The sequence below is a fragment of the Pollicipes pollicipes genome, unplaced genomic scaffold (assembly GCF_011947565.3).
Source record: "Pollicipes pollicipes isolate AB1234 unplaced genomic scaffold, Ppol_2.1 Scaffold_5724;HRSCAF=6776_pilon_pilon_pilon, whole genome shotgun sequence".
In the NCBI taxonomy this organism is placed as follows: Eukaryota; Metazoa; Arthropoda; class Thecostraca; order Pollicipedomorpha; family Pollicipedidae; genus Pollicipes; species Pollicipes pollicipes.
This window is the reverse complement of record NW_023596746.1, coordinates 43219801-43247415: the sequence shown is the minus strand read 5'-3', so window position 1 is coordinate 43247415 and position 27615 is coordinate 43219801. Positions and strand designations below refer to the sequence as shown.

Genomic DNA, 27615 nt, shown 5'->3' with positions numbered 1-27615 from the left:
CATGCTGGCTGGGATGGCATTCGGCTACCGATGCAATGAGCGGACGCCTAGCAAAATTCGAGATGCAAATTACGATGCACCGACATTTTTGTACGTGATATGTGGTTCCATGCGACTTCAATCGTGTAGAATAAATGTGCATGTGAAACTTTAAAAATTCGCAGAGCCCGTGCCTCCAAAAGGCACGAGAGTGCCCGACTTTTCATTGACGTCACAAAAATACTTCAGGGAATATGTGCCGAAACATGGAATGACACCAACGTACTTGCATAACCTTGTCGGAAGGAGGGAAGAGCGGGCGGTGGTAGGCGCGCGTTGGATGAGCGTAGTGTGGGAGTGTGTATAATAAAGTAAGCAACTACATTTTCTCGCATGTTGTCTTATGACGCTTTCTGCGATCAGATATTGTGGTTCTTCAAATACAACAGCGTGTAAAAGGGGAAACCCGCGGTGCTTTGTTTGCCATGTGACACACCGGGACTAGGTATCCAGATTGCAGAAAATACACATTACACCGGACTTGTTCGGCGTAGCAGCGACATGTCGGCAAAGACAATGCCAAGGTATCAGGGAAATGCGATTTGCCAAAGTTCATTCAAGGAAAAATGCTCAAAAATTCCAACATTTAAGCAATGTGGGGTCAGTTCAAGCTGGTTGGACTTAGTATGGTGCACACAACATGAGCTTCAGTGTGCTGTGTGGCATGGGTTTTTGTTGACATCCCATTGTGTGGGATGGATAGAACAAAAAAAAATGGATTCTTTGTTGACAGCCTTGGTATGGCTATGGTGTCATTATAGGCCTTCATACTGGTATATCTTCATCCATAACTAGGCACCTAATGCCTTGATAAATGGATGTAACTTCCCAATAATAAACAGTATTTTATGTGAATAGGTAATGTGTCCATGAGCAAGATGCAAGGGTGAGGTTTCCTTCATACTTAGGGTGCTTCAGCTGCCATGACACAGACTCCAGTACCCAACTTTGAGAAAAATGGGTAAATCTGGAGAGAAACCTTTCTTTGGATCTAAGTGTTAGGTTGAGTCATTTTTTCACTCCTGCAGCACCCTTCCCCAAACTTATTTTGCACTTAACTGCAGCCCTGATAACATGCCCCATTGATGCCTAGGTGACCACATACCCATACCTTTCATGATAGGCAATCAAAACATCTAATTCCCTGTATGAAATGTGTGAGTGTAAACCTGCTGAAATACAACTCGGTCTTGTATTTGGTCTAGCTTTTTCAGCAAACCATACCACCTTCTTGAATTTGATGGACATGGTGCTTACTTTTCCAGGTGCTGAAAAACAGGCATGTTGTGAGGACTTTCACAAATTGTCAAGTTATGGTAACTTTTTCCATGTCAAAACAGCTTTGTCCTGGGGGAAAGCTTTGTCTAAGTGATCCTGCAGTCTGGTGGAGCCCCAGAGCTTGCTTTGGACCTTGAGTTAAGGTTTCTTTTGCTGTTTTGCTCCCAGAATTCTCTTCACTTGTTGAATGCAACCTTTTTATGTGGGTTGGGTCCTTTTTAGGGCTGCTAGGTCTTGGATGTCTGGGGTTGATAGTCATTTTGAAAACTGTGAGGAAGTTTGTCATTATTTGCATTTAGATTTCTCAGGAGAAATATGCATAACACAATTTTGTTGCCCTTTGCAGTTTGCTTTGAGTTGATCAGTAAGGGGGCAACTACCCTCTTACTTCCTGTTAGCTTTGCCCATGCCAAAACTACACTATTTTTAAAACCATATGGCCTGCTTTGTCTGGCCTAGTTTTCACTTGTCTTCAGTTGACATCCTTGGTCTCAAGCAATGTGAGGATTTGCTGGCATGGTAGATGGTTTCGGTTTTACCATTATGATGTTCTGTGTATCGTGATCACTATGTGCATATATGTATGGTGCAGTCACTCAGAAAGAATGATGCTTGTATGTGTTGCCCTTCTTTGTCCAGGTTTTTTCTCCAGCTTTTCCAGCAAGTTCTGTTCATCCCAATAGCTGAACTGGCTAGAGTGTGTGCTTTGTGCTCCACCCATCCATAGTAGGGTAAGTTCAAGTTTCTCACTATTACCTTTAACTGGGAGGACTTGTGTCCAGCAGCATCAGTAGCTTTAAAGGTCAGGCAAGATCAGGGAGCAGGATGGACTTGGCCAGCAACGCAGCAGGTTTAACTTTCACCACCAAATTCTTCCTTTTGTCTGCAACAAGCACTGATTAGCATGACCTCTGATTTGAGTAACCCATCCATTTGAATGGTTCAAACTAAATCTTAAAACATTTGAAGCTCACATTTCTCTGGTGAGCACTGCTCATGTTATTGAGATGATTCCAAGTTGTTTTGTTTTAAATATGGGCGTGAAAATCTCCATACACATCTTTAAAATGTGTAAGCTTAAATGTTGACACACACCCAGTGGCATGGTGCACGTGGCACATGCCAATGTTGCAAGAGCTTAGGATGCCTGCCCTGATGTTCTGGTCAGATCTTTGATGTCATGATGTTATCCGAACCAATGGTGCAATGATGCAATTATGATTTGGTTTAAAATGAGTCATCATATACACCTCAGCAAGTTCCACTTTGCATGTAATTTTGGGTCAGACTAAGTCAAAACTAGTCATAGCTAGGCTTTCCAGCAAGCTTGTGAATAACCTATTCTGTCCTTGGGTCATGCCAAGGGTAAATGAAATAATGAACCAAATATGGCCATTTTATGCTTTGTCCTCTGATCCAACATTTCCATGAGTACAGTGTCAAAATACCCATGAATGTTGCCATGTTGCATTCTACATGTGAGCGAGACATGTTATCCCAAATGTTTTAAACTGACTCATTAGATATGTTTGTGGGCATTGCATTACCTGCAGCTCTTTCTGTTTCAGATGCTTCTGCTGTACACAGTGTTCCTGTGGTCATGTGGAGTAGCTTTGGCCAGTGATTTGGTCGTACTTGCTGGAGATATGTTAGAAAGCCATCTTCTTGAATCCAAGACAACGTTAGTTCTGTTCAGTGAGTATCCTCACGCGCACGCAAATCATATTCAACATTGGGAATGGTCATTTCAGGTAACTGCGTAAAGGAGAACGCTAAGTGACTTTTTTGCCAAAGCTTGAGATTTTTGCGTTCCTTTACAGCTGCCTTGCCGCACCTACATGTCCCTCGCCCATATGCCAGCATTTTTGTGCGTTATTTCACGTGAATGGTGTGTTAGCCGAGTACATAACATGTTCGTGCAAGCGTGTTTTCTGCAGCGATTTGTATGCATTATAATTTTACGACCACTGCATCTTGGCTTCTTAAAATGTGGATACCACGCATTGTTTCGCATTTCCCCGCTCCCGGCCTGCGGCTCTGTGCAGCAAAATGTCAACAGTTTTAATATGGTAGGCTATCTTATGCCGACATCGGTTGGAAACAGCATCAGCCAAAGGATATTGACAGCAGAAACGCTCCGCGGCGTACGTTTGCAAACGCCGCGTCAGGCTTTGCATAGCTGTTGGTAGCTGTTACAAACTATTTGTAACAACTCTTTATGAGAAAGGCTGCAGATCGTTTGGTGTAAAAAAACGGGCTAGGGTAGAGAACCACTTCTGTCAAAGCGTCGAGCGTATCATCTATTCGTGGCAGAGGGTAGGAATCCTTCATGGTCACACTGTTCGGGGCTCTAATCGACGCAGCATCGGTGAGGTCCGTCGTTCTTAACCAGTTTTAGGGCAGATGACCAGGGGCTAGTGCTTCTCTCAATTAAACCCTGCCTTGCCGTATTGTCGATCATTCTTTCAGGTACGGCACTTTTCGGTATAGCTAAACGTCGAGGAAATGCTTTGACGGGCTAATGTTCTCCGGCGTTGATCCGATGTTCTGTCAGGTGTGTGTTCCTAAGGTCGTGGTCGCCGCTGGAACACACATCAGAATAATCCAAGAGCAGCTGTCCTGTGCGCTCGCATTCCCCCAGAGACAGCTCCGTAGAGCTTCCATCGGCGAGATCGCATCAGTGGGGTGGTATCGGCTCATGCACTGCCGCCACCTTTTATCTCGTGTAGCTGCCGGAGATCTGTGTCACTGGCTCGCAGCTTCTCACGTCTGCTCGGGCTGTGATCTGTGTCCCTGGCTCGCAGCTTCTCACGTCTGCTCAGACTGTGATCTGTGTCACTGGCTCGCAGCTTCTCACGTCTGTTCGGATTTGATCCGGACTGCTTTGTCCGTGAGGTTGGCCGTAAGAACCGGAAAACACGGTTTCCTGGTGTCCACCAGCGTGCGAGCGGCCATCAGCCCCGGTCTCGGCCCATCTCCAGCCTCAGTCATTCCAGGGACGTTAAACGCCGCTTCCACGGGCCGGTATGTGACCAAAGCCTCGGAGTGTGGGAGTATCGTGACTGGCTTCCTGACGCTGACCCTAAACGCCCTCACTCTACCCCCCTCCGGTATACCAACGGTCACGGACAGTTGTTTGCACTTGATCTCCATGTTCATATTTGACATATCCAGAACGCATATGTTTTGACTGAGATAGTCCAGCCCAAGAATGCACGGCTCTGCTAGGCTGTTTGGTACATAGACTTGATGTATTGATGCAGGTTCGCCGATTTTTAGCTCAACATGCACCGACCCCCGTAAAGCTGAGCGCTCTCCAGTGACATCGCTGAGTTCATCTGTGGCTGCAGGCGAATCCTGTCTGCCGAGCACGTCCCTGCGGAGTATGGTTTGATGTAGTTTGATTGGAGCCTGAATCAGCCATGATTGGCCAGTGGTTTCCGTTGAGGGTGTCGGCCACCTGAGTGCTGTCCATCCGGCTGCGGCACCGCATGTGGAACATGTTGGGAGACGTGGGTGTGGCCGACCGTCGCTCCCTCCGGTCGGCCCTTACTGGTGCCCAGAGTTGCTCGACTTCCGAGGCGGTTATTCTCTTGGGTTTGCGGCAGTCTCTTTCGATGTGGTCCATTTGGTCGCAGTTCCAGCAGGGTCCCAACCCCGAGGGCGTCGAGGCTGTTCTGAATCCCGGTGGTCTACCAGGTCTTTCCTCTGCGCGCGAGAATGCTTCCAGTTGTTCCAGTTGATGCGAGACCTTTTGGAGAAACTTCCTGCCCTGGATGCCATGCTCCTCCACCTGGCTCTGCCGACCGCGGTATCCGTGTTCGGAGAACGTACCACAACTCGCGTGGTTCGCTGCGTGTCTGGTGGATTCATATTCTAAGGCAGCGGCAAGTGCATGTTGAATATCAACGTGCCTCGCAGCCATCTGCACATTGACGCCCTGTAAGGCGTCGATAAACTGGTCGCATGCAGTGGTTGCTCTGAAAGCTGCCTCCGCCTTGGGATAGACTATTAGGCAAGCCGCTCGATCTCCTGTGTCAGCGTGGGTAAAGGTTCGCCAGTCTCTTGGACCCTGGCTCTGAGCTGAGCTCGAGACAACTGATCTTGGTGCGCGGATCCAAAGCGCTGTTCCAAAGCTCCTGCGAGGTTCTGATAACTCCTGGCTGTCGACTGATGGATGGCCCAGTAGCTCGAGGGCTTGTCCCTTCAGACTTGTCGACATGCACGCAGCTTTTTTAGAATCTAACCACTGGTTGCTTGACGCAATCATTTCAGATTGCGTCCAATAAGCGGACCACGGCACCGTGCCACCAAACTCCTGAGGCTTTACAATCACCATCCGCTCCGGCTGAGCCTCGGCTGGGGATTGCTGCACAGTAGGAATGCCGACATCTTCATTGGGAACCTCCGCATGATAACAACCGACGAATCAGTTGCAGTTGGCAACCTGTCCTCAATGCCCTTCACGCAAACCAGCATATCCGCCTACATGACCTCCATTTTTGCGATGAAGGCATCCAGCTGGTCCTGCACGGTCTTCGGATCCGCCATGTCTCCCTACTGAGCAGGTGCACCGCCATGCGTGGCTTCCGAAACCACCACACCTGGATCATACTGGTCTGGGTCCAGCCGTCTTGGTGTGGCATCTTGACTATGGGTCGCTCGCTTCTCCCTGTCGTCCTGCATCGTCCTGTTTGCAATTCACCGCGGAGCGACCAACGAAGAAAAAATGCACGTGACACGGCGTTCCCAAGCAGCAAATACTGAGCGGTGTAGAATAACAATACGATAATGAGCAAGCACAGATCTCAAACCTCTGACGCCAATGCCATGCCAGGCAGCGCTCCAACTCATCCACGCTATTCTGGGGACCGCGCCAACTCACTCCAATCACACTGCTATACTACAGGCACAGTATGATATGTGCACGACATCTTCCGGGGGGGAGGGGGGGGGGGGGCAACGGAGCTCATCGCCATTGAGCCTCCAGTAGGGCTTGGCGGTAAGACATGATTGTGGCCCTCGGGGAGTGGCCCGAGCCATCGGCCGTATGTGAGGTAGGGCACCAACCCTTTTGCTGCTTCCAGCGGGTCAAAAAGAGATCAGAGACATACAGACCCCTTACCTCGTCATTCGGGAGCCAGGACCCGACTGACCCCTCGTCCGTGTCCCGTGCCTGACTTCTGCCCGGCCCCACCATGGGGCGCCGCTGATTGGTCGGAGGTCGAGGCCACGTGACTTAGACTAGCCCGCCGCGTCGGCGGCCGTGAGGAGTGGCACGATTTACGGTGCATGGCGCGGGCACGCCGCCGACAGTAGAGCACCGGACACCACACCGCACTCCGGTACAACATATGTAACTTCGAAGGTCGCTGACCTGTGGCAGGTCAGAGTCATGCCGTGGCTGTCAGCGAAGGTAATCTCTAGGGAATTGGTTAATCTGATGCGGCAAAGGAGTGCTAGACGAAGTCATACATTTCGGAGATCGTTTCCTAGGCAATGCAACAAATTACACTGACCCAAGGCTAGGCGTGAAGATCAGATCGACGCTTAAGCCAGCCCTTTTTTTACTCGAGGGGCTGTTATACGAGGTGATTTCTGGCGTTCATTTCGAATTTTTCATAACAAGGCCCGCAACGAATATCTTCCATGGACATGTTTCAGATCAGAATAGGTCACTGACCCAGAATGGCGTGGGTCAACAGTTTATCTTTAGGAGCATACCGGCTAGCATAATCCTTCACGCCCATTCAAATGCGGCAATCAAAGAACCTCGTAGGATTCTGGTCACCATGACTTCCCAAAGGTCAAAATAGGTCACTGGTCTGAAAAAAACACCAGTGACCTTTTGCCTAGAACAGGTATTTTGGTTCACGGCTGTTGCATGAAGAGGTCTGGAGACACTTTTTGACACCAATTTGTAGCCTGGCCTTGTTTGACCTTATTTGACATGAAGGTCATGACCTGGAATCCTGAAATTTTAGCTCAAATGAGTTGACATACAGTCCAACCCGTCCTGTGAATTTGGTGTCTCTAGCTCTCTTACTTTTGGAGACCTCAGCCGGGGCCAAACTGACCTCCGCCCGCGTGAAAGATATCTAGTCGACCACCCGGGCGCGTGCTGATCTTTTTTGTCAAGGGGAGCCAAACGCGCGGTTTACCGGGTGAAGTTGTCGTGCATGGTATTCCGTCAATTTGCCAACGTTCGAGATACGTGGCATGGTCTCAGTGACTCAATCGGTAGGGCCAGCTTCAAAAAATGGAGGTCGTGTGTTCGAAGCCGAAATGATTGAGAAGTTTTGGACTGGTCTGTTTTGGAATATTCTAAATTGTTTATAACAGCCCATAGATGCTTTCAGTGCGATGGATGCCAAGGTATTTAGCATAAACTTCACTTTAGTCTGCATTGCACATCTAGATTGTGTCTAGTATTTTGCTGCGATTTATATACCGGACTTCGTTTCGCCTGGCCTGGTATCTATTACCCTGGGTTAGAAATATATGAGGTGTTTTCGTTTCATGCGGAACGGGATATCTACGAGAGCGCTCGTGACGTGTAGTGATTAGGGTCGCTCGATAAATGTACAACCTGTCAATGTTGGTTCACTCCACTGATTTCGAAAAGTTGCTTCACCGTTATCATTTTGTGACAAAGGAACGGTGAAATCGATCTTAATGTTTAAGACAAATCAAGAAATGCAGTGGCTGACTCATATGACGTATTTGGCGACGTTGTATGCCACATGGTCCGTTTCTCTAGCCATATGTAATTGGAACGTTCACACCGTAATTGCCTTAGGGCGCCGAGGTACGCTGAAAGGATCCAGTACATCCGGTATAGAATTTCCTGGGCGATGCATGGAATCTTTGCCGTTAGGCTTAAATCTGTTACAACGAGGCAGATGGCATAGATTACGCGTTACGTCACATGTATTGTGTACCATCCTGACGAACCGAATGCGCCAATAACCTCAGGGAACGCAAATTTCGTACAGGTACGCAGCTATCGCATTCGTGTTCTGGGTCTTTTATAAGAAGAGTTTGTTATTCTGTATGCATTACTTCGATGCATTCGACACGCCAGCATGGTTACACCTCGCTGGTGGGTGCCATGTGTGTGAGGACGGCATTACTACACACTATTGTAGCACACGTTGGCTGATTTTCGCTCTTAAGAAGCTAGGTCTTCATGATGCTCAGCATTCACTTATTTTGAAGAAATGTTTCGGAAAAAGTAGATTGAGAGCCCAATAGTAGCTTTCTGCCACAAGTGTCGTCGTCTGAATATATTGCAAGAAGTCGATGCAAGGGTGCTTGGAGGCGGGTGTAGAATTACCCAGCCTTGCTTGCATTTCATGAAGTGGTAAAATAAGAACAAGGCTTGGTACTTACAACGGCAGAATACGTGATTCCTCATCGACGAACTAGTAGGCGTCAAATTGACGACAGTAATCAACGCATGCCTGATTCAGTTCCGTGTCGCTTCAGCGAAAGCCAGTGGCTGCAGCACGTGTCCTGCGGCAGCGGACGAGCTGCGCTCAGTGCTGCCATCTCTGGACGTGCAGGCGTACTCTGTGCAGGACGAGAAGATTACCGCTCGGTACGCTGATCGGGTACCGGCCCTGGTGATGTTCGTCGGGCATGCTCCTGTGCTTTACGAAGGTAGGTCAATCCTTCTTGTTGTTTATTTCTAAGGCAATAAATTTGGAGCTATGGTTCCAGTGGGAGGATCACATTTTATCCTGATTTTTAGCGGGTATTGACGCAGCCTTAGTTTTCATTTTGTCAGCTAGTCCGTACTGCGACAGCTGCGCACTGTTGCGCTACTGCCTCGCCAAATGGGCGTGCATTCGTCGAGTGGGAGTCCTAAAATTGCGATGACATTTAAAAAAGTATGATGGGCAACTGGGGCTTAATATCGTGGCGTATGTTATGCATTTGTACTGCTGGTGGCGTCATGTTGGGCTGGTGCTGGCGCCAGGGCCGCTGCTGGGTGACGCGTTTGCGGAGTTCGTCACCACCAACCGGGAGCCGCGCGTAGTGGCGCTCAACGACGCGAGCTTCGAGCACCTGACGCAAGCCTCGACGGGCGCTACCACCGGCGACTGGCTGGTGATGTTGTGAGTGTGTCAGCCGCTCCCCGCCGCTTTAGTTGTTAATGTGTCAGCCGCTCCCACTGCTTTAGTTGAGTGTGTCAGCCGCTCCCCGCTGCTTTAGTTGTGTGTCAGCCGCTCCCCACCGCTTGAATTGTGGGTGTGTCGTTTTACGGCGCTCTCTGCTGCCGCTACCTTTTACGCACACACACGCACACACGCACACACACGCACGCACACGCACGCACGCACGCACGCACGCACACGCACGCACGCACGCACGCACGCACGCACGCACGCACGCACGCACGCACGCACGCACGCACGCACGCACGCGCACACACACACACACACACACACACACACACACACACACACACACACACACACACACACACACACACACACTCTATATATATATATATATATATATATATATATATATATTGTTTATGTATATATATATTGTATATAAATATACATATGTATATATGTATATTTATATTTATATTTATATGTAGCGCAGATATTTATGTGTGGTGCTGTCAAATCTACAGCCATGTCAACATGCTGATTTATGCTAATTTATGTCCACATCTTGCAGCCATGGTTTGTCGTGCGACCGTTGTGAGGCGCTGGAGTCACGCCTGCAGGGCGTCGCGGCCAAGCTGCGTAACCGCGTGATGGTGGCCAAGGTCTCTTCGGAGACAGACGGACGAGAGACGGCCAAACGATTTGGCGTCGCCCCCACCCAGATGACCATCCTGTTGTGAGCAACCGGACGGCTGTTGACGCATGGTTGATCGGTGGCTTACCTGCGGATGTATAAGTTCTAAACCAGATTTGAATCACCGTTTTTTCATTATATTTTAATTTATACTTTAAATCACCGTTCATGATATTTTATATCCAGCCCATATCATGTTACGAACATTGAGCTGGTCGCAGATTTACATTATCTGCATATAGTTTACAGGCTGCCAGGACTTGGCTCAGCTTCGGCTCCTGTTACGGTTTCTGATAATCCGCGTGCTAGTCTTGTGTGTGTCAGGTGTGCTCGACGCCCCAGTGGTCCGCGGGCGCGAGACAGCGCTGACGATGTTCTTGTGTGCCCAGTTTCCGGCAGGGCGTTGTGTACACGTACGACGTGAGCAGGCTGGATCTGACCAGCTTGAGCGCGTTCGCCGTCGGCCTGTATAAGGATGCGCCGAGCCGGCCCGTGCCGGAGCTGCCTCAGACGCCGCTGTGAGTTCGGGCGCCGCCTGCCCGCTGTGGGCGCCAGTCCCGTAATCGGCGTCCCCCGATCCTGTCACTGGCAGTAGTTCAGATCCATGACTTCATATTTTCAATTTCGGGGTCAGATGTTCAAGAAAAAGAACTGTTGACCCGCAAAGTCCTCGTTGATAAGCGAACTTTGGCTGCCCAGTTTTACGGCTATCAGTGAACATTAAAAGGGTTTCGTGAAGAAGTCGTCACAAAAAGCAAATCTGTAAAAAGGTAGATGGGTAGATTTTCGCCAGCTGACCAATTGCAGTGCTGTTTGAAAGACGGGTTGAGAATCAACTGTGCTGTTTGCAGCTCGAGCTCCAGAGCTCGTTGTTACTCTAACCTCATTCTCAAACCACGTGATTATCAGCAGGTGACGAATGCGGGTTGAGACAAGTTTGGTCCCGAACGGGATAAACGGAGCGGAGTAAAGATACTGGCTTACGAAAGGCGTGCATCCGAATGCCCTAACAGATGCACAGCGCGGGCGGTACCAGTTTGCGATCTTTTCAAAATCGGAGTTTTGACGAAGACAAATATCCCACGTGTAAAATCTCCTAAAATCAGTATAGCAATGCAAGTAATGCAACTTAAGTTATCGCGCCTAGAATGCGCAGGTGAGGGCACGTGTTGAATGTGTGTTATTATGTAAAAAAACAACTCAACAGATAGATGCTTGGGAACAACTGGCATGAGAATAAAAGACCAACTATAATCTTTGTTAAAGGGAGTGTCACGCCTTTGGGGCATATTTCAAAAACATACTGTGGTGAAACCTCAGGACTAGTTAGTCTAATTATAGCACTGGATAGTGTCACTGCAGCACTGTCAAGGCATGATAAACATATCCATTTTAATTATTTTTTAGTTGAAATCACGTTGTCAACGCTTTGTAGCAACACTACGCTTCTTCCCTGCAGTCACGACCGCCGTCGTGTAGCATGCGCAACTCCACTGGTGTGAATGCAAAAACGTTTGTGATTGTACCACCGGGCAAGGGCTTGTTAACGAGAAGCGCATTGGTTGAAGTTTGAACCAGTGCGTCACATGGGTCGTGTGAGACTCCCATTCCCAAAGTCGAAGTGCGCCTCGAGAAGAGCCGCGTTGACAGACGCCACAAGGGAGTAATCCAAGCCGTAGTATGTCTCGTTGAATGCACGGGTAAAGTAGCTTTATTTTTGTTTCTTATCTGAATAGAGTGTGTCAAACTTTCGTAGCGTTTCTTACACAAACATTTTGGCACATCGGTGCGCTTCAGACTTTACCGAATACACCCGTTTGAAAAAGCGAAGCAAATTAATTGTATTACTGTCATACTGGTGAGGATATAGTCAAATGAAATTTCACCCCCAGGGTGGGCTGCTTCAAATAAAGATTCTGAGGTACCTGGAAGGATTTCGAGAAACGTGTTGCCGATCAAATGGTATACGTCTGATGTGACAATAAGTGAAAAGTAGAAACAAGTGGGATTACTCCCTTTAAAAGGAGAAAGTGTGACCTTCGTGATAGGGATGCGTTACGAGCAACACGTGGCGCATAGAAACTGGCAGTCAACTACCATCATGAGCGTTGCATTGCAATTACTGTAGCTGCTCGAGCGCACTGAGCTGCAACGTGTACAGATAATCACAGGGGCATTGCACGAGTGACATTGGTATTGTGCGAGTAACGTTGGTATTGTGCGAGTGACGTTGGTATTGTGCGGGTGACGTTGGCATTGTACGAGTGACATTGGTATTGTGCGAGTGACGTTGGTATCGTACGAGTGACATTGGTATTGTGCGAGTGACGTCGGCTTATGTGATGTTCTGTGCAAAAATATACCCAGCTAACGACCCCACAAAAGGGCACCAGCTTCTTGGTAAGTTATACTTATGTGCGGAAGTACTGAAGAAACCAATGTCATTTGCATCGCGTTTCCCATTTTCTAATCAGCCATGGCCATTGCGATGTTGTGCATGTTAATATAATTTGTCCTACAGCTTGCACGTTTTCAGCGACATGCACGACCCACTCGAGTCCTGACGCACGGCTGGCACGGCCAGTTGTATGCTTTCCGTCGGCGCGGTAACGCATCTGAGCCCGTTTTCAGGATGCTGGCGCTCCAGGTGGTGGCTGGCGTAGCCGTTGTCGCCTACATTCTGATGCTAATCGTGTCCAAGCAGAGGGAGGCCGCGCAAAAGAAGAAGGGTTTCTGAGGCCGGATACAGTGCGGGCTGTGCTACCGTCAGACCTGCAGGATCGGACTACAATCCGAACCTAAACCGATGTGTCCCCCCAGTGGCGTGCTGCAGCCACGGCGCGCGCCCCCGCTTGGGTCGAGCCGCGGGCAGGAGTGTGTTGTCAACGCAGCGGGAATGGCAGGGGGCTGCGGGTGTGCACTACCCATTCCATGCGTGTTGTGGGCACCTAGCTATTTTGGGACAGAGGTGACCGCACAGTTACGTTTCAGGATGTTTATGGTGTGGGGGTGAAATGCTTGATGTGACGGGCTTGTTGATTTTTTACTCGCGCTTTGATAATATATTTGAGGCTGATAGATATTTGTGTATTTCATTTTTGCAAAAGGACGTTTACGAAAGTCTGTTTGGCTGGAAGTTAGCTTTCAGGTAATATACATAGTCACCTGACATCGGTTTCGTATATGTGTGCAACAGTGCGGGAGGTGGTGTGCTTCTAGTGGCCTACCTGGCCGCACTGATGTAGTGTACAGCAATACTGGGAGCAAGCATAAACACATCTGCCAGACGGTGCTTTCCGATTTGTTATGGTTTATCGCCAGATAGCGGGGCGTTCCAGGCTCCGCGTTTCTTGACGACAGTGCTTATCAAACTCGCCGAAAGTACGCATTGCGCAGCGTTTGGGGTCTTCGGTGCATTCAAATGCTTTAGTGCCGAATGCTCTGCTGCCTCACGCTGCTATCCGTTTGTTTGTTTGTTTGCATGTTTTTTTGTTCTTGCAGATATCGGAAAATTACAGGAACCCAGTCATCTTTATGTGTATTCAACTGTACGGCCACTACTTCATTGGACGAGTCTCATATATACCTCTATGTTCGAAGGGAAGGTTAACAGCTGGCATGAAGTCGGTACGGCGCACCGGCGAGGGATGAAGGAACCCCGTGGGTCGCCAGAGGCAGATTGCAAACGGCATATTCAACGCCAGGTCACAATGGCGCTGTTCGCGGCTGGCTGTCCTAGAATTTGCTACCTTTGGAAGCGGGATGCGCTCCTTCGCTACAGAGCTTTGTCGCCGACCATCCCGGGACGCATCATTCCGTCCCGTCGCCTCCGAACCCCGTCCCGGTATAAGGGCTCGACATCACTGCGGACTTTTCGCTGTCCGTTGACCATTATCGGCTTTTAAATCCTTGGCTGCATAACGCGTCTTAAGGCCAACTGAATGCAGGATCTTTGATCGCCTCAAACACCCCAACAGCCCCTTGGTCTTCTCTCCGTATCTGCCTAGATACCCAGGAGCCTAGAGCAAGCAGTAACCAGGCAGGGGCAGGCTATAACTGAGAACCCGTGGTTAAAGGGAGCGTTCCACATTTGTGCAGGGGGTTGGGCTGAAATAATCTTGAAAATAATCGGTGCAGTTCACAGCCCTGTCTTAAACCTCTCAAGCTTCTGAGCTAAACGTTCGTGGAGATGTATAGCCTTTTCCGGAGTGATTATTGAAAGGTCATCCAGGCATCCACGACGTCATAATAACGCCATATAACGTCGTTGAAATCCTGTTATTCCATTGGCCGTCCGAAAATGAAGGCCAACAATAAATATCGTTCTCGAGTCGTTGATAGCTGGCGTTCGTGAGCACAATTTCCAGATAAAGCGGCCGTCAGCTGTCTCTCAGTCAATGTTTTGCAAGATACGATGACATGATCAAACAAGGACGTATTGAGGAGAACATTTACTGCGTACAGAAATTGCTTTGTACTGATCAGTCTTTTCCACTTAGAGGTATACCAACAGTTGCAACTGAGCTTATTCCAAAATATGTGATGCTTGCTTCAATATCTCAAAATGCGGAGGATTCCTTTCAAGGCCAGAAGCTGTTTTTGGACCATCGGTGCATAGCATGTGTGCTGCTGCTTGTTGACTTTGAGAAGCAGCTGAGGCAAGCTACATACAGCTGCGTGCTACTTCTACTACTACTACTACTACTATTACTACTTCTACTACTCTACTACTACTACTTTTGATACTACTACTACTTCTACCACAGCCAACCAGCTGAGTAAAACGCTTATGAAGTCTTGCACTCTCTTCCCTATTCGCCTGTTCCTTCTCTCCGCTATTCGTCGTCTCACTTGTTCTTACCTCACCTGATACACTCACGTCCTCCAAGCGCGTCTTCAACTCAGTTACGCGTCGAAACGCACCTATAACGCGCGATAAATGTCTTTTCCATGTCCACAACGTTTGTCTCCGACAGGAAAAATTTCTGGAAGGCGCAGTAATTCCAGGTAGCCATCTACATCCACTAGTAGATATTCTGCATAATGGAAAGACGGATATTTTTCATCTTTTATTATTGCACCAACGTTCACGTTCATTGACTGAATTGCCATGCACAAAATGCACCTCGCGCACAATAAAAAACAGCACACCCACTAAAAATCATCGGTAGCTGACAGCTATACTTTTATATGAAATCTATTCTGTAAACCTGCACCATCATTCTGACGTACTTATGCTTGATTATTACGCAAGAAAGGGTCTCATTCGTAGCACAGCGTTCATAGAACCACGCGCCCTCAGTCTTATGACACCAGTCGAATAAATCGATGCGCTGGCTGACGTCTTAACTCCGGCATTCCCAAGTTCACCACCCGCACTTAAACACCAGCACAAAGGGGTCCTCAGAAATATGTGGCCCGTTGCCGTCACAAAGGCGAACACTCCAAAGTCTTGTGGCGCTTTGAGAGTGCGACTATGACACAGCCCCGTGAAGAGGGCGCCCGAAGTGGGGCGCGGCGCCCTGGCCGACGGCCAGGTACCCTCCGGCAGCCGTCATCACGCCGCGTCGGGCTCCGTCTCGACGGGCACCTCCTCCTCGGTAAGCGTGGTCTCGAGCACGCTGTCCGCTCGGGAGCCGGGCCGCACGAGCGGCGGCCGGGTGACGCGGCCGCCTCTCAGCACCTGGCGCACCTCGTCCGGCGTCAGCTGGCGCGGCGCCGCGCTCTCCGGCAGGCTGAGCCGGCCAGAGCGGAGCACCTCGCGCACCTGTTCGGGCGTCAGGTCACGCGGCAGGCTGCGCGAGCCGGCCGGGCCGCCCTCGCCCGGCAGTGAGCGCAGCGGGCCCAGACTGAAGGAGCGCTGGTGGCCGAGCGGCGCCGGCCGCGCCGCCCAGCCGGTCTCGCCGCCGTCCAGCGCCGTCTGCGGCGAGGCGGCCGGCGGCGGCGGCGGCGGCGGCGGTGGCGGTGGCCGGCGCAGCGAGCTGCCCAGCCGGCGCACGGAGCGTCGCAGCGGCGCCGGCAGCGTCTCCAGCAGCAACGAGGCGTAGCTGGGTGGCGGCTCATCGGGCACGGTGCGGCTGCCTGTGGCGGCGGCAGCTTGGCCCGCCTCGGCCGCCGCTGCACCGCGTTCGGGCGAGGCCAGCTGGCGCACGTGGCGCATGGAGCGCCGCACGCTTTGACGCACCATCTTGGCCAGTCTGGAGACAGTGTTGCGCGTGAGGATGACGTCTGCGCGGGTGCCCCGTCCGCCCAGCACAGCGCGGCGTCCAAAGCGAAGCGTCAGACCCGTGGCGTACTCAGGGAGAGCCATTAAGTTGCTACACTCGGCGTGACATTGCTTAGTGTACTAAAATCTACCCCACTGCTATGCACTTGTATGAGCCCGAACGATGCTTCGGAATGGCGCACTGACTCGACCGTGCCTGTGGGCTCACATATCTTCGACTGACCTGGCACCGGTGGCCGTGCTGTAGCTGGGAGGCGGCGTATACTTGGGCGGCGGGTCGGTGTAGCGCGTCCGGGTGCGCGGGACGCCGCGATCCTCTTCCTCTGGTGTGATCCGCCCCAGGATGGCTTCGTTGTACTCGGGTCGGTACAGGCCCTGGATCCGCTGTCAGCGCGACATGGCACGGTGCAGAGAGAGAGTCAGCTCGACATGGCACGGCGCAGAGAGATACGTCAGCGCGACATGGCACGGCGCAGAGAGAGACGTCAGCGCGACATGGTACGGCGCAGAGAGAGAGGTCAGCGCGACATGGTACGGCGCAGAGAGAGACGTCAGCGCGACATGGCACGGCGCAGAGAGAGACGTCAGTGCGACATGGCACGGCGACGGCCCACGTGCGTTTCAAGAGTATGCTTTCATAGGACATATATCCACAAAATCATTGAGGCTTTGTCATAATGAATATCATGGTGATAAGTGCTGTCTGTACAACCTAGCTGCATTAATCAGAGCCATTTCTGACCTTTGGATGCTTGCAAACTTGCTTACTTGCATGCTTGCGTGGATTTCAAAGATATCTCAAAATCTAAAAGACCGAACACGACAAACTTAAACACTACCCATTGGCACTCTATACCAATGCCATTTTCAGCCGCCAGCGATAGATGTCAAGGAAGACCACACGCCATTTGAATGACAAGCTCTTAACCTGCATACCATTCATAAGTCACGCAAGCACGGAGGCTGGGCCAGGCGATAGATGGCGGTGCACATCCAGCGGCTTGCGTTAACAAGCCTTACTGTCACTAACCAAACAATAGGATGCAGTAGGAATGGTGCGCCAAAGACCAAAGCATGGCGGCGCCAGCTACCACGACAGCCCACCAACCATTCACGCCCGTCGACCGCAAGCTGGATCTGAGGCTCCAGTCCACTTGTCAGCGATGTAAGAAACTGATATTGGTTACTGGAACCCCGCTACGGATTCAGCTTCCTTTAAATGTATTTATTGGTCCTAGATAATTATTGCATTCACGTCTTCACACGTTTTCAAAATTTTGACGTAGGTTATGGATCCCGGGAGGTCATGCGACAGCACTCCAAGAATTGTTGCAGACCAGAAAAACTGCCAGCAAAACGCACAACAGATCGGGGATCTCCTCACATTCAACAAACTTATACGGATCAGAACTTGGCGGCGCCTTTCGGGGCAACTTGGAAGTCCTGCCTTTGGAATTCGTTTTTAGAAATACGTTTTCGACGGATTTCATGTTAAACAAAGATGTCTGAAGAGACGTCTTACACCATGCATGGCTTGAGATGAGTGCACATATTTGGCCGAGCTATCACAAATGGTTGGTTACGTCTTCCGTCGTCTGTGGTTTGAGATGAGGGCACATATTTGGCCGAGCTACCACAAATGGTCGGTTACTTGACATTTTCAGGTTTTCAGCTTCGAAAGGCGGCAGCTCAAAGTTCAATCTACCATCATTCTAGTGCGTTAAGCACAGTCATGCCCGAAAAGTGAGTTTAAAACATTTTTAGAACATTCTGAGCTACAATTTGAAAACAAATGTTGGTTTTTGTTTCATCTTGAAACAAATTGTGATGATCGTTGAGCCCTGACGATGCTCCAACAAAACCACAACAGTCTTGGATCCTGGAGGACCGTCGGATGAACATGTACATCTCAACATCCCAGATTCCAAGAAATCTTACGGAAAATTTTTACAATGAAAACGTATCCCAAACGCCCTGGGATCCAAGCTGCAAGATACGAAGACCTGATTCATTTCTCGGGTCCACCCACACGCAGCTTGCCAGCCAGCCCAGATCCACCCACATGCCGCTTGCCAGCCGGCCCAGATCCACCCACATCCAGCTTGCTAGCCGGCCCAAATCCACCCACATGCAGCTTGCCAGCCAGCCCAGATCCACCCACATCCAGTTTGCCAGCCAGCCTAGATCCACCACATGCAGCTTGTTAGCCAGCCCAGAGGTTGGGGTGCAAAGCACAAGAAGCGAAGACTGCTAACTCGAGTCGACTCAATGCTTTTCGAATATACTTACGTCATACAAATCTCCTTCCCCCTTCCTGATGAAGCGGATGGCCTGGATGAGGCCGACCACTGGCACCAGCAGGATAGGGAACATCATGAGCATCGAACCCAGCTGGCGGACCCACAGGCCCCAGAAGCCGTAGCCGGAACTCTCCTCCCACGTGAAGATGGCGTCGAAGCCCCCGGTGCGGAACGACACCACAGATAACACCTGCAGCATAGCAGGACCGGATCATTTCCAATGGCACGCATGACGCTTCATGTACCTGTGCCATATAGACTGCGCTACCAAAGTGCCTGCCTGTGCCATATAGACTGCGCTACCGATGCGCCCATGAGTAAATCCACATGGAGTGCATCATAAGTTGCTCTTTTCGGCTCTCGGTTACAGACTGACGGTTCCCATCTAGCAGACATCGCGTTGTAGATGGACAGAGGCAAACCGTCCAAACCACCTCGTGGACTAATTGAAATACCAGATGACATTAACCATCATTGAGTATAGCAGGCCCTTGTGCAGTGAATCCCCGAAAACCATTCATATCTGTGACTACTATGAAAAATATCTCCAAGTGACAGCGGCGTGGTACGTACCAAAAGAGCCATGGGCAGCAGCACGTGCCAGACGAAGCTGAGGAAGGGTCCAGCCCAGTTGGTCATGCAGCTGTTCCTGGCGATGAGGATCGTCACCACTTGGGTGGAGGCGAACGGACTGCCACGGATGTAGAACACAGCGAACAGCTGCCGAACAGAGGGCATGAACGATCAGCTGCCGAACGCGTGAGGGATCAGGTCAATCGATCACAAGGCATCGCTGATCGGTCATCGCTTCTACCCGGGCAGCCAGACAGTTTGCGTTTAAAATAAGGGGAGGCAGACTCGCGCGTAATTATGGGCGCGCTTCGTGGGCTCAAGTTTCACATACGGATTGCTAATTCTCCAGCTAAAGAGCCTTAACCCGACCCGACCCAACCCGAGCAGCCACGGCCGTAGCCTCATTCAGTTGTCAGTAACAAGGCGTACAGTTCTTGAAAAGTTACGCCACGCAGTTTTTGAGGCTCGCACACACAAACTGCTCGGTCAGGCGCGACTGTCCTGTAGCATCGCAACGCCAGCAACGTGGTGTTATCATAAGGGGTCACTCCCATGGGTAGCGTACAATTTGCTTGCCGCAAAAAGCTGCACAAGACAAATCAAAACCGGGCCTGAATGTGTGTGACCCTGCGTTGCAACGCCACGAAACCAACACCGTGCAACAGAAGACAGAACCAGGCTGTCATATGGTCAAAAGAACCAGGCTGTCATATGGTCAAAAGAACCAGGCTGTCATATGGTCAAAAGAACCAGGCTGTCATATGGTCAAAAGTGTGGTGCAGGGAGCGGGGCCTGCTGTCCGCGCCCGAGTGCCAGCCATCGGTTCACTCGTCTGCCTTGCGTTTTAATGCGGGGCCTGCTGTGCGCGCCCGAGTGCCAGCCATCGGTTCACTCGTCTGCCCTGCGTTTTAATGCGGGGCCTGCATTCCGCGCCCGAGTGCCAGCCATCGGTTCACTCGTTTGCCTTGCGTTTTAATGCGGGGCCTGCTGTGCGCGCCCGAGTGCCAGCCATCGGTTCACTCGTCTGCCCTGCGTTTTAATGCGGGGCCTGCTGTCCGCGCCCGAGTGCCAGCCATCGGTTCACTCGTTTGCCTTGCGTTTTAATGCGGGGCCTGCTGTGCGCGCCCGAGTGCCAGCCATCGGTTCACTCGTCTGCCTTGCGTTTTAATGCGGGGCCTGCTGTCCGCGCCCGAGTGCCAGCCATCGGTTCACTCGTTTGCCTTGCGTTTTAATGCGGGGCCTGCTGTGCGCGCCCGAGTGCCAGCCATCGGTTCACTCGTCTGCCTTGCGTTTTAATACGGGGCCTGCTCTCCGTGTCCGAGTGCCAGCCATCGGTTCACTAGTCTGCCTTGCGCTTTAATGCGGCGCCTGCTGTCCGCGCCCAAGTGCCAGCCATCGGTTCGCTCGTCTGCCTTGCGTTTTAATCATTGATTCATCGAGAGCAAATACATGACTAAAATCGTCTACGCTGTGTAGGCGAAAGTACCATTCGCAAATCACCTGACAAACTCAACATTCTTCGAGCCATGGCAATGTGTTGGTCGGCCGGCAAGCAGACGATGCAACTTTTTCCCAAACAAATTTTGAGTATTATTTGCGGTGATCGTGATCATTCGTTGTGGCATCCAATACCTCAACAAGGCCCATTTCCACAGATTTACAAGGACGGTACAATTTTCACCGCTCGTAAACTATGTTACTGGGCAACCATTACGTTCAGATATGTCACTGAAAAGCTGGAGGGGTGGTTGTGCCCACCATAGGCTGGCAAAGATTAGTGTGTGACAACCCGGCTTCTCACGACCTTTTCAAGGCCACGGTATTGCAATGCCAAATGCCACTATATTGCATTGGCCCGACCGGACTCAAGTAACTGCAGACGCTGACCAGCACTGACCTCCAACACGAAGATGACGACCAGCCACCAGAGGCAGCCGACGCAGTAGTCGAGGAAGTAGATGATGTGGATGCCGATCTCGGTCATGAGCGGCAGGCTCAGGCCGAAGCCAAACACGCACATGAAGAAGGTGGTAGTGAGCTCCCAGGCGCGCAGCCTCCGCGGACAAACCGAGATCACAGCCTCCACCACCGCCCGCCAAATGGCCAGCTGGAACGCACACCGACAGGCTGAGATGACCTGTCTATCTGGACTGCAGCTCTTGGCGTACTTGACCATCAGTTACTTAGTATTGACCCAAACAACGTATAAGCTGTCAGTTTGGGATGTTTTAGCTCAAGTGGCACGACATGAATTGGAAAGTGTCAACCTGTGCTTAGCAATTTTCCCACATAAGTTTCTTGTAGACTGCAGCTATCACGTACGTTATGTGTTTCTAGCTTTCATAGCTTCTGAAACACTAGCATGGACACTGGAAGGGGCACACTAGCACACTAGTGTGCCCCTTCCAGGCCCAGTGATTGTCCGAAGTGTCTCAGCATTACCACGTCACTTTCACAAATAAACCACCAAAACCGCCGGCCTCCGCCGCCACAACGGCAGCACCCCATCCCGTGTCCCCCCCCCCCCCCAACCCCAACCCATCCAACTCACCTGTTGTCCCACACCGAAGAGCAGCAGCGATAGGTAGAAGACGAGCGCCCAGAATGAGCTGATGCCACTGCCGCCGACCACGGCCAGCAGCGAGGGGAACAGCTCGGTGGCGAGCCGGTGCACCTGGTAGCCGGAGCTCCACTGGGTGCCGGTTTGGCCGGCGGAGCCGCTCAGCCGGATGATCACGCCGGACACCAGGTTGGTGTAGTGCTTGACCTCGGGTGGCGTGCCGCCAGAGTGGGACGAGCCGATGCCGGGCGCGATCAGGAAGCGGCTACGCTGCTCCGTCTCTGTGGACGGCGTGGCAGGCCGAGGTCAAGGCCGGGGAAGCTCCCGACGCCACCGGGGCCAGGTAACAGTGGAAACATGGGCGGCGCTAGCTTAGCTGATACCCGATAAGGCTATTCGGTCGGAGGTCGGGAAGGGTCTTCTACAGTGTTTGTTGAAGTTATAGAGGTTTGCTTACAACATTCCCTGATCTGGGGCTCGTGCAAGACTATAATCAAATAAGGCCTAGTTCACGTCCTAGATGGATGGATGCACTGATTGCGAGAGAGCGGGGGACGGCTACGACAGCCTTCGGTACAGTGAACGGGAGCCAGCCCGGTAATAGGGGCCAAGCGAGGAAAGCAGATGATCTGTAGGCCATTCCCATGCAACAAGGTGAAGCAACAGCATGACTGATTTTGAAAGACCCGGTAGGTACATTGCGTGATTGCTTCCGGTTGGCGGGTAGAGGTAGTGCTGATTCAAACATGACTAAGAAAGAGCGCCTGGGAGCAAACCAAACATGGCCACCCATGGTCGCGCCGTTTCCTAGGAGACGGCAGATCGCCGCGCCAGACAGACACTGTCTTTTGACCGCCGTCAGACAGGCCTCCGGCGTCAGACAGGCCTCCGGCGACCCGACGCAGCCGCTCACCGAACGAGCTGGAGCCGATGATGTAGCCGATGTCGCCGACGCGGAGCGCGTGCAAACAGGCGTAGCCGAACAGGGCGGCCAGAAAGAGGATGACGAGCGTGACCAGCGCCACCAGGCTGGTGTCGCGACGCAAACTGTGGCCGAACTTGTTGTGCGAGGCCACGGCCATCAAGGCGGCGCCGTGCAGGCCCCAGATCATGAACGTCTCGCGCGCCGCCACCACCCACGGCTGCGGGACGTTACGTCACGTTACGTCGCGGGTCGCACGCCACGTTATGTCTTGTCACGGACTATTTAGGCGATGGAACTGGTGACAGTGGGGTGCTTCACTTTGGCATCAACATCATGCACGTCGTCCTGCCGGGTAGTAGGTCAAAACGCAGAAAAGGGACACGAATAGATGTGCTATTCTCAACAAGCTATAACACGGCTGCTCTGTCGGTACATATGCGATCGCTGGAGCTAGACGTGTGGACAGCAACCAGTTTACACCGGAAAATTCAGATGTACAAGCTGCACACGAATATTCAGGTAAATATGGTGCACGCAGATTATTTGACTGATAAAATCATTACGTACCACCGTGCTCCAAAACACGTTGTCGAAGAGAACCTTGTCGGTGAAAAACTCATTGAGGCCTTCGGTCCAAGACAGCAGCTGGATGCACACGGTGAAGAAAGAGACCATGGCGAGGAGCACGATCGGATACACCACCTTGCCGTACGAGCGCAGGCCTACAACGTGACGAATTGCATCAAGTCAGCACCATCCTCTATGGACCGAAAACAAGTTCACCCTCTTCACTGCATAACGATCAAGATTTCATTCATTCAACTTACATCCAAATGCATGTGTGTTTTCTACTATCGTTGAGAAAATCCTGCTGATGCGATTACGAAACACGGGAAAATGAGTGATATATGGTGAGAAATTGAATCATGTAAAAGGTTAAAACAAGCAACAAAATCAAGCAAAAAGTTGAAACAAGTATCAGAATCAAGAGATGCGCTGAGACAAGCATTGTGCCAAATCCAGCGCATCGATAAGCCAAATCCGATTTTCTAGATAGTGTGAAATGCTCCGAACGGCCGGGGTTGCGAAGCCGTCGCCGCCACTCGCTACACTCGCCTCGCCCCAGAGATAAGTAGACCAGAATCCAGGTGACTGCCAGGTTGAAGGAGATCTCGAAGCCCAGATAGCCGACCTCTGGCAGGCCGGTGTTGGACATATCACGCTGCAGCACCCGCTGACTGTGACAAGAGGTCGTGTCGTGTGAAAACAGGCGGCACGGAGTCACGGCCAACCGTCTCGGGTGGCTCAAGCATTCAACTGCGCCAGTCGAGCAAGCAAGCACTTCTACCGGCGAACAGTCCTGATGTTAACAGGCAGCTGAACGAGAGGATGGTTACTCAGGTCTCGTCCCACTGAGAGGCCGGTTCATTCCTCACGCATGTGAGCGTCATGTTAGCGGTATTCTCCCGGTTCCTTGAGCGCCCAGTCATCTCAGAGCCTACGAAAGATGCCAGGTACAATGTTGATGAGCAGAGTAAGTAACATACCTTGCGAGTATAAATTTTCGTGACCAAGAAGCTTTTTTAAATCGTCAAAGACATCTGCCGACAGTGTGGGTCCACGCCGTAAAGTCCCGACACATGGTAATTGTTCAGCATTTCCTTAAATTTAACTACTGGCGCTCAAAGATAAGCAATGAGGTGAGTGTTAATAGGGAGACGCCAGCGCAACGAAACCTATCGAAAGATACCACGTTAAAGAGATGGTCAAAAAGCTATAAACTTCGTGCAAAGGAATGCTCCGCACTGGTTGAAACCATGACGCTACTCTTGTCGTACCGTCATTTGTCACGCGTACAATGTTAGCGTGTGAAATGTGAAAAAATCCGCTTATTCTTGTGCCGCCGCAAGGAGCTCAAATTAATTAGACCCTCGAGTTCCAGAGTAGGGCAAATGATGGCTGACATACAAAACACAATGCAAAATTTCCAGGCAAAATAAGCAAAGGCTTAAATGTCTTGCCATCAAACAGAAATTGAAACATTTTGCTGCGAGACAGCGTGGCTTGCTTCACTTGCGATATCATCTCAGGGTATCTGCTTGCATCTGTATATATCAGTTTTTGAAGCAAAAATGCTGTTTGCCCAGAGGATAAGCCATAGCAGACCGCCGCACTACTTCCTCCTTTTTGCATCGACATTTGGTGGCATGAAAGACGGAACAGGCTACGGTTAAAAGCAAATGGTGTTTATTCACCTAAATGCCACAGCCTGACAAGCCGATGAATACATAACCAGCCGCCGGGGCCAGGTGGGTATCGGACTCCCGCGGTCATGTTTCCATTATCGTACAATCACAGGGCGACCGGTATCAGACCAGAAGGATGTCAAAGGCCTAGCACAACATTGGCGCGAAGGAGACCTGCGCGTTTTTATGCGCAAGTTTGACGTCATGGTACATTTTTTTACGAAGGGCATGTGAAAGATCCAATTAGTCCGACTGTCTGGCATGGGGCTCGGATTCAGGCATGCAAACTTGCCGTTAGTCTTCCACAAATAATGGCCGTGCCTTGCTTGTGCGGAGCGTGCGGCTCGGGTGGCCCGGGGAGCGCGAGGCTCGAACGGCGCGGGGAGCGCGCGGCTCGAACGGCGCGGGGAGCGTGCGGCTCGGGTGGCCCGGGGAGCGTGCGGCTCGGGTGGCCCGGGGAGCGTGAGGCTCGGGTGGCCCGGGGAGCGCGAGGCTCGGGTGGCCCGGGGAGCGTGCGGCTCGGGTGGCCCGGGGAGCGTGCGGCTCGGGTGGCCCGGGGAGCGTGCGGCTCGGGTGGCCCGGGGAGCGTGCGGCTCGGGTGGCCCGGGGAGCGTGCGGCTCGGGTGGCCCGGGGAGCGCGCTCGGGTGGCCCGGGGAGCGTGCGGCTCGGGTGCCCCGGGGAGCGCGCGGCTCGGGTGGCCCGGGGAGCGTGCGGCTCGGTGGCCCGGGGAGCGCGCGGCTCGGTGGCCGGGGAGCGCGCGCGGGTGGCCCGGGGAGAGTGCGGCTCGGTGGCGGGGAGAGTGCGGCTCGGTGCCGGGGAGCGCGCGGCTCGGGTGCCCGGGGGAGAGTGCGGCTCGGTGGCCCGGGGAGGCGTGCGCCTCGGGTGGCCCGGGAGCGTGCGGCTCGGGTGGCCCGGGAGAGTGCGGCTCGGGTGCCCGGGGAGCGTGCGGCTCGGGTGGCCCGGGGAGAGTGCGGCTCGGGTGGCCCGGGGAGCGTGCGGCTCGGGTGGCCCGGGGAGCGCGCGGCTCGGGTGCCCGGGAGCGTGCGCTCGGGTGGCCCGGGGAGAGTGGCTGCTCGGGTGGCCCGGGGATAGTGCGGCTCGGGTGGCCCGGGGAGTGCGGCTCGGTGGCCCGGGGAGAGTGCGGCTCGGGTGGCCGCGGGAGCGTGCGGCTCGGGTGGCCCGGGGAGCGTGCGGCTCGGGTGGCCGGGGAGCGTGCGGCTCGGGTGGCCCGGGGAGAGGTGCGGCTCGGGTGCCCCGGGGAGCGTGCGGCTCGGGTGGCCCGGGGAGCGCGCGGCTCGAATGGCGCGGGGAGTCGCGAGGCTCGGGTGGCGCGGGGAGCGCGCGGCTCGAACGGCGCGGGGAGCACGAGGCCCGGGTGGCGCGGGGAGCGCGCGGCTCGAAAGGCGGGGGGAGCGCGCGGCTCGAGTGGCGGGGAGCGCGCGGCTCGAGTGGCGGGGAGCGCGCGACACGGGTGGCCCGGGAAGCGCGCGGCTCGAACGGCACGGGGAGCACGCGGCTCGAACGGCGCGGGGAGCGCGCGGCTCGGGTGGCGCGGGGAGCGCGGCCCGGACAGTATCCGACTCACTTGAAGTACTGCGGCACGGTGTAGGTGACCAGCTCGGCGTAGCCCACTGAGCAGTTGCCCGGGCAGGCGGCCCACTTGTAGCGGTCGTAGCTGGAGACAAAGCTGTCGCGCAGGTAGACGAGCATCCAAGCGGTGGGCACCACCGTGTACACGCCCAGCAGGAGTTCGGCGAAAATGGCCGCCAGCCCAATCCCCTGGACGGAACGGGAGATGTGTGAGGTGTCACGGCTTGAGCGACAAGAGCCGGCTGCGCCGGACGCAGGACGAACGACTGGGCAGGGGTACGATAGATGAGACCGGCAGGTGCGTGCAGCCTGGGTTTCCTCCATTGCACCAGAAGATATATAAAGTCATCAACAATTGCAATGCGCACATTGCAAAAATGAGCTGTTTTTAAAACCGTCAGCGCGCGTCGGGAAAGAAGTCCGCACTACCGGTGTGGGCCCGACGGCCGAGACATACCTTGAAGATGGGTGAGATCCTCCACATGTCGACCACGCCCGAGCCGATGTACTGCCCAAGTGTCATATGCAGTGTCATCAGCGGCATACCCACCAGCAGAGACAGAATGAAAAACTGGATGATGAAAGCGACTGAAAGGCAGGAAAGGCCCAGTCACACGTCGGCGTTGGGGACAGGGGTCAGACAAGGTTCAAAGGCCGTCAGACAATGCTCACAAGCCGTCAGAGACACAGTACACCTCTCAGAGAGACTCGGATAAACACACCTGTCACGTGTGCAGAAGGTTCGAATGAAGAATTAGTTCAAATGAAAAACGCTTCGGCCACGGTCTTAGGCAACGCAAACACCCTGCTCAGCTGCGACAGGGGTCATGCTCGTGATGTATCAGATTGCCAAACTGATCAGTGCAGTAAATCTCTGCTAAAAACCTTTGTCAGTGCAATGCCTTTTCGAGCTCCCTTTTCACGGCACGGGCACTGACAGAGTGCTGCACCGCCGCAACGGCGGATGGGACGCGACCGTACCTCCGTAGGTACCGCCGAACAGCGCGAACCGGCACACGGCGCCCAGCCCGACCGTGCAGGTGAGGCATGCCAGCGG

General features: G+C 52.7%; 2 protein-coding genes across 3 annotated transcripts; one reads left to right on the top strand and one right to left on the bottom strand.

Moving 5' to 3' along the window:
* Positions 1-285: 285 nt before the first annotated feature.
* On the top strand, positions 286-13306 carry LOC119103561 (uncharacterized). 2 transcript variants are annotated; one of them, XM_037227142.1, is made up of 8 exons: positions 286-350; positions 1957-2048; positions 2886-3012; positions 8806-8979; positions 9299-9437; positions 10015-10179; positions 10527-10655; positions 12769-13306. In XM_037227142.1, exons 3-8 carry the CDS (start codon positions 2886-2888, stop codon positions 12872-12874), a joined length of 840 nt encoding a protein of 279 aa, XP_037083037.1. In that variant the 5' UTR covers positions 286-350; positions 1957-2048; the 3' UTR covers positions 12875-13306. The 2 variants fall into 2 exon arrangements, with proteins under 2 accessions (XP_037083037.1, XP_037083038.1); XM_037227143.1 differs by lacking the exon at positions 1957-2048 and having other exon boundaries at positions 287-350.
* A 2388-nt stretch (positions 13307-15694) lies between these two features.
* bdg (sodium-dependent transporter bedraggled) lies at positions 15695-27615 on the bottom strand (the record flags this gene model as incomplete). Its single annotated transcript, XM_037226534.1, is given in 13 exon segments — positions 15695-15765; positions 16111-16334; positions 16587-16747; positions 18653-18853; positions 19237-19383; positions 21134-21343; positions 21788-22077; positions 22710-22938; positions 23289-23443; positions 23838-23959; positions 26554-26747; positions 27016-27146; positions 27540-27615. Coding segments are annotated over 13 exon segments (2211 nt in total), but the record flags the coding sequence as incomplete, so codon positions are not given.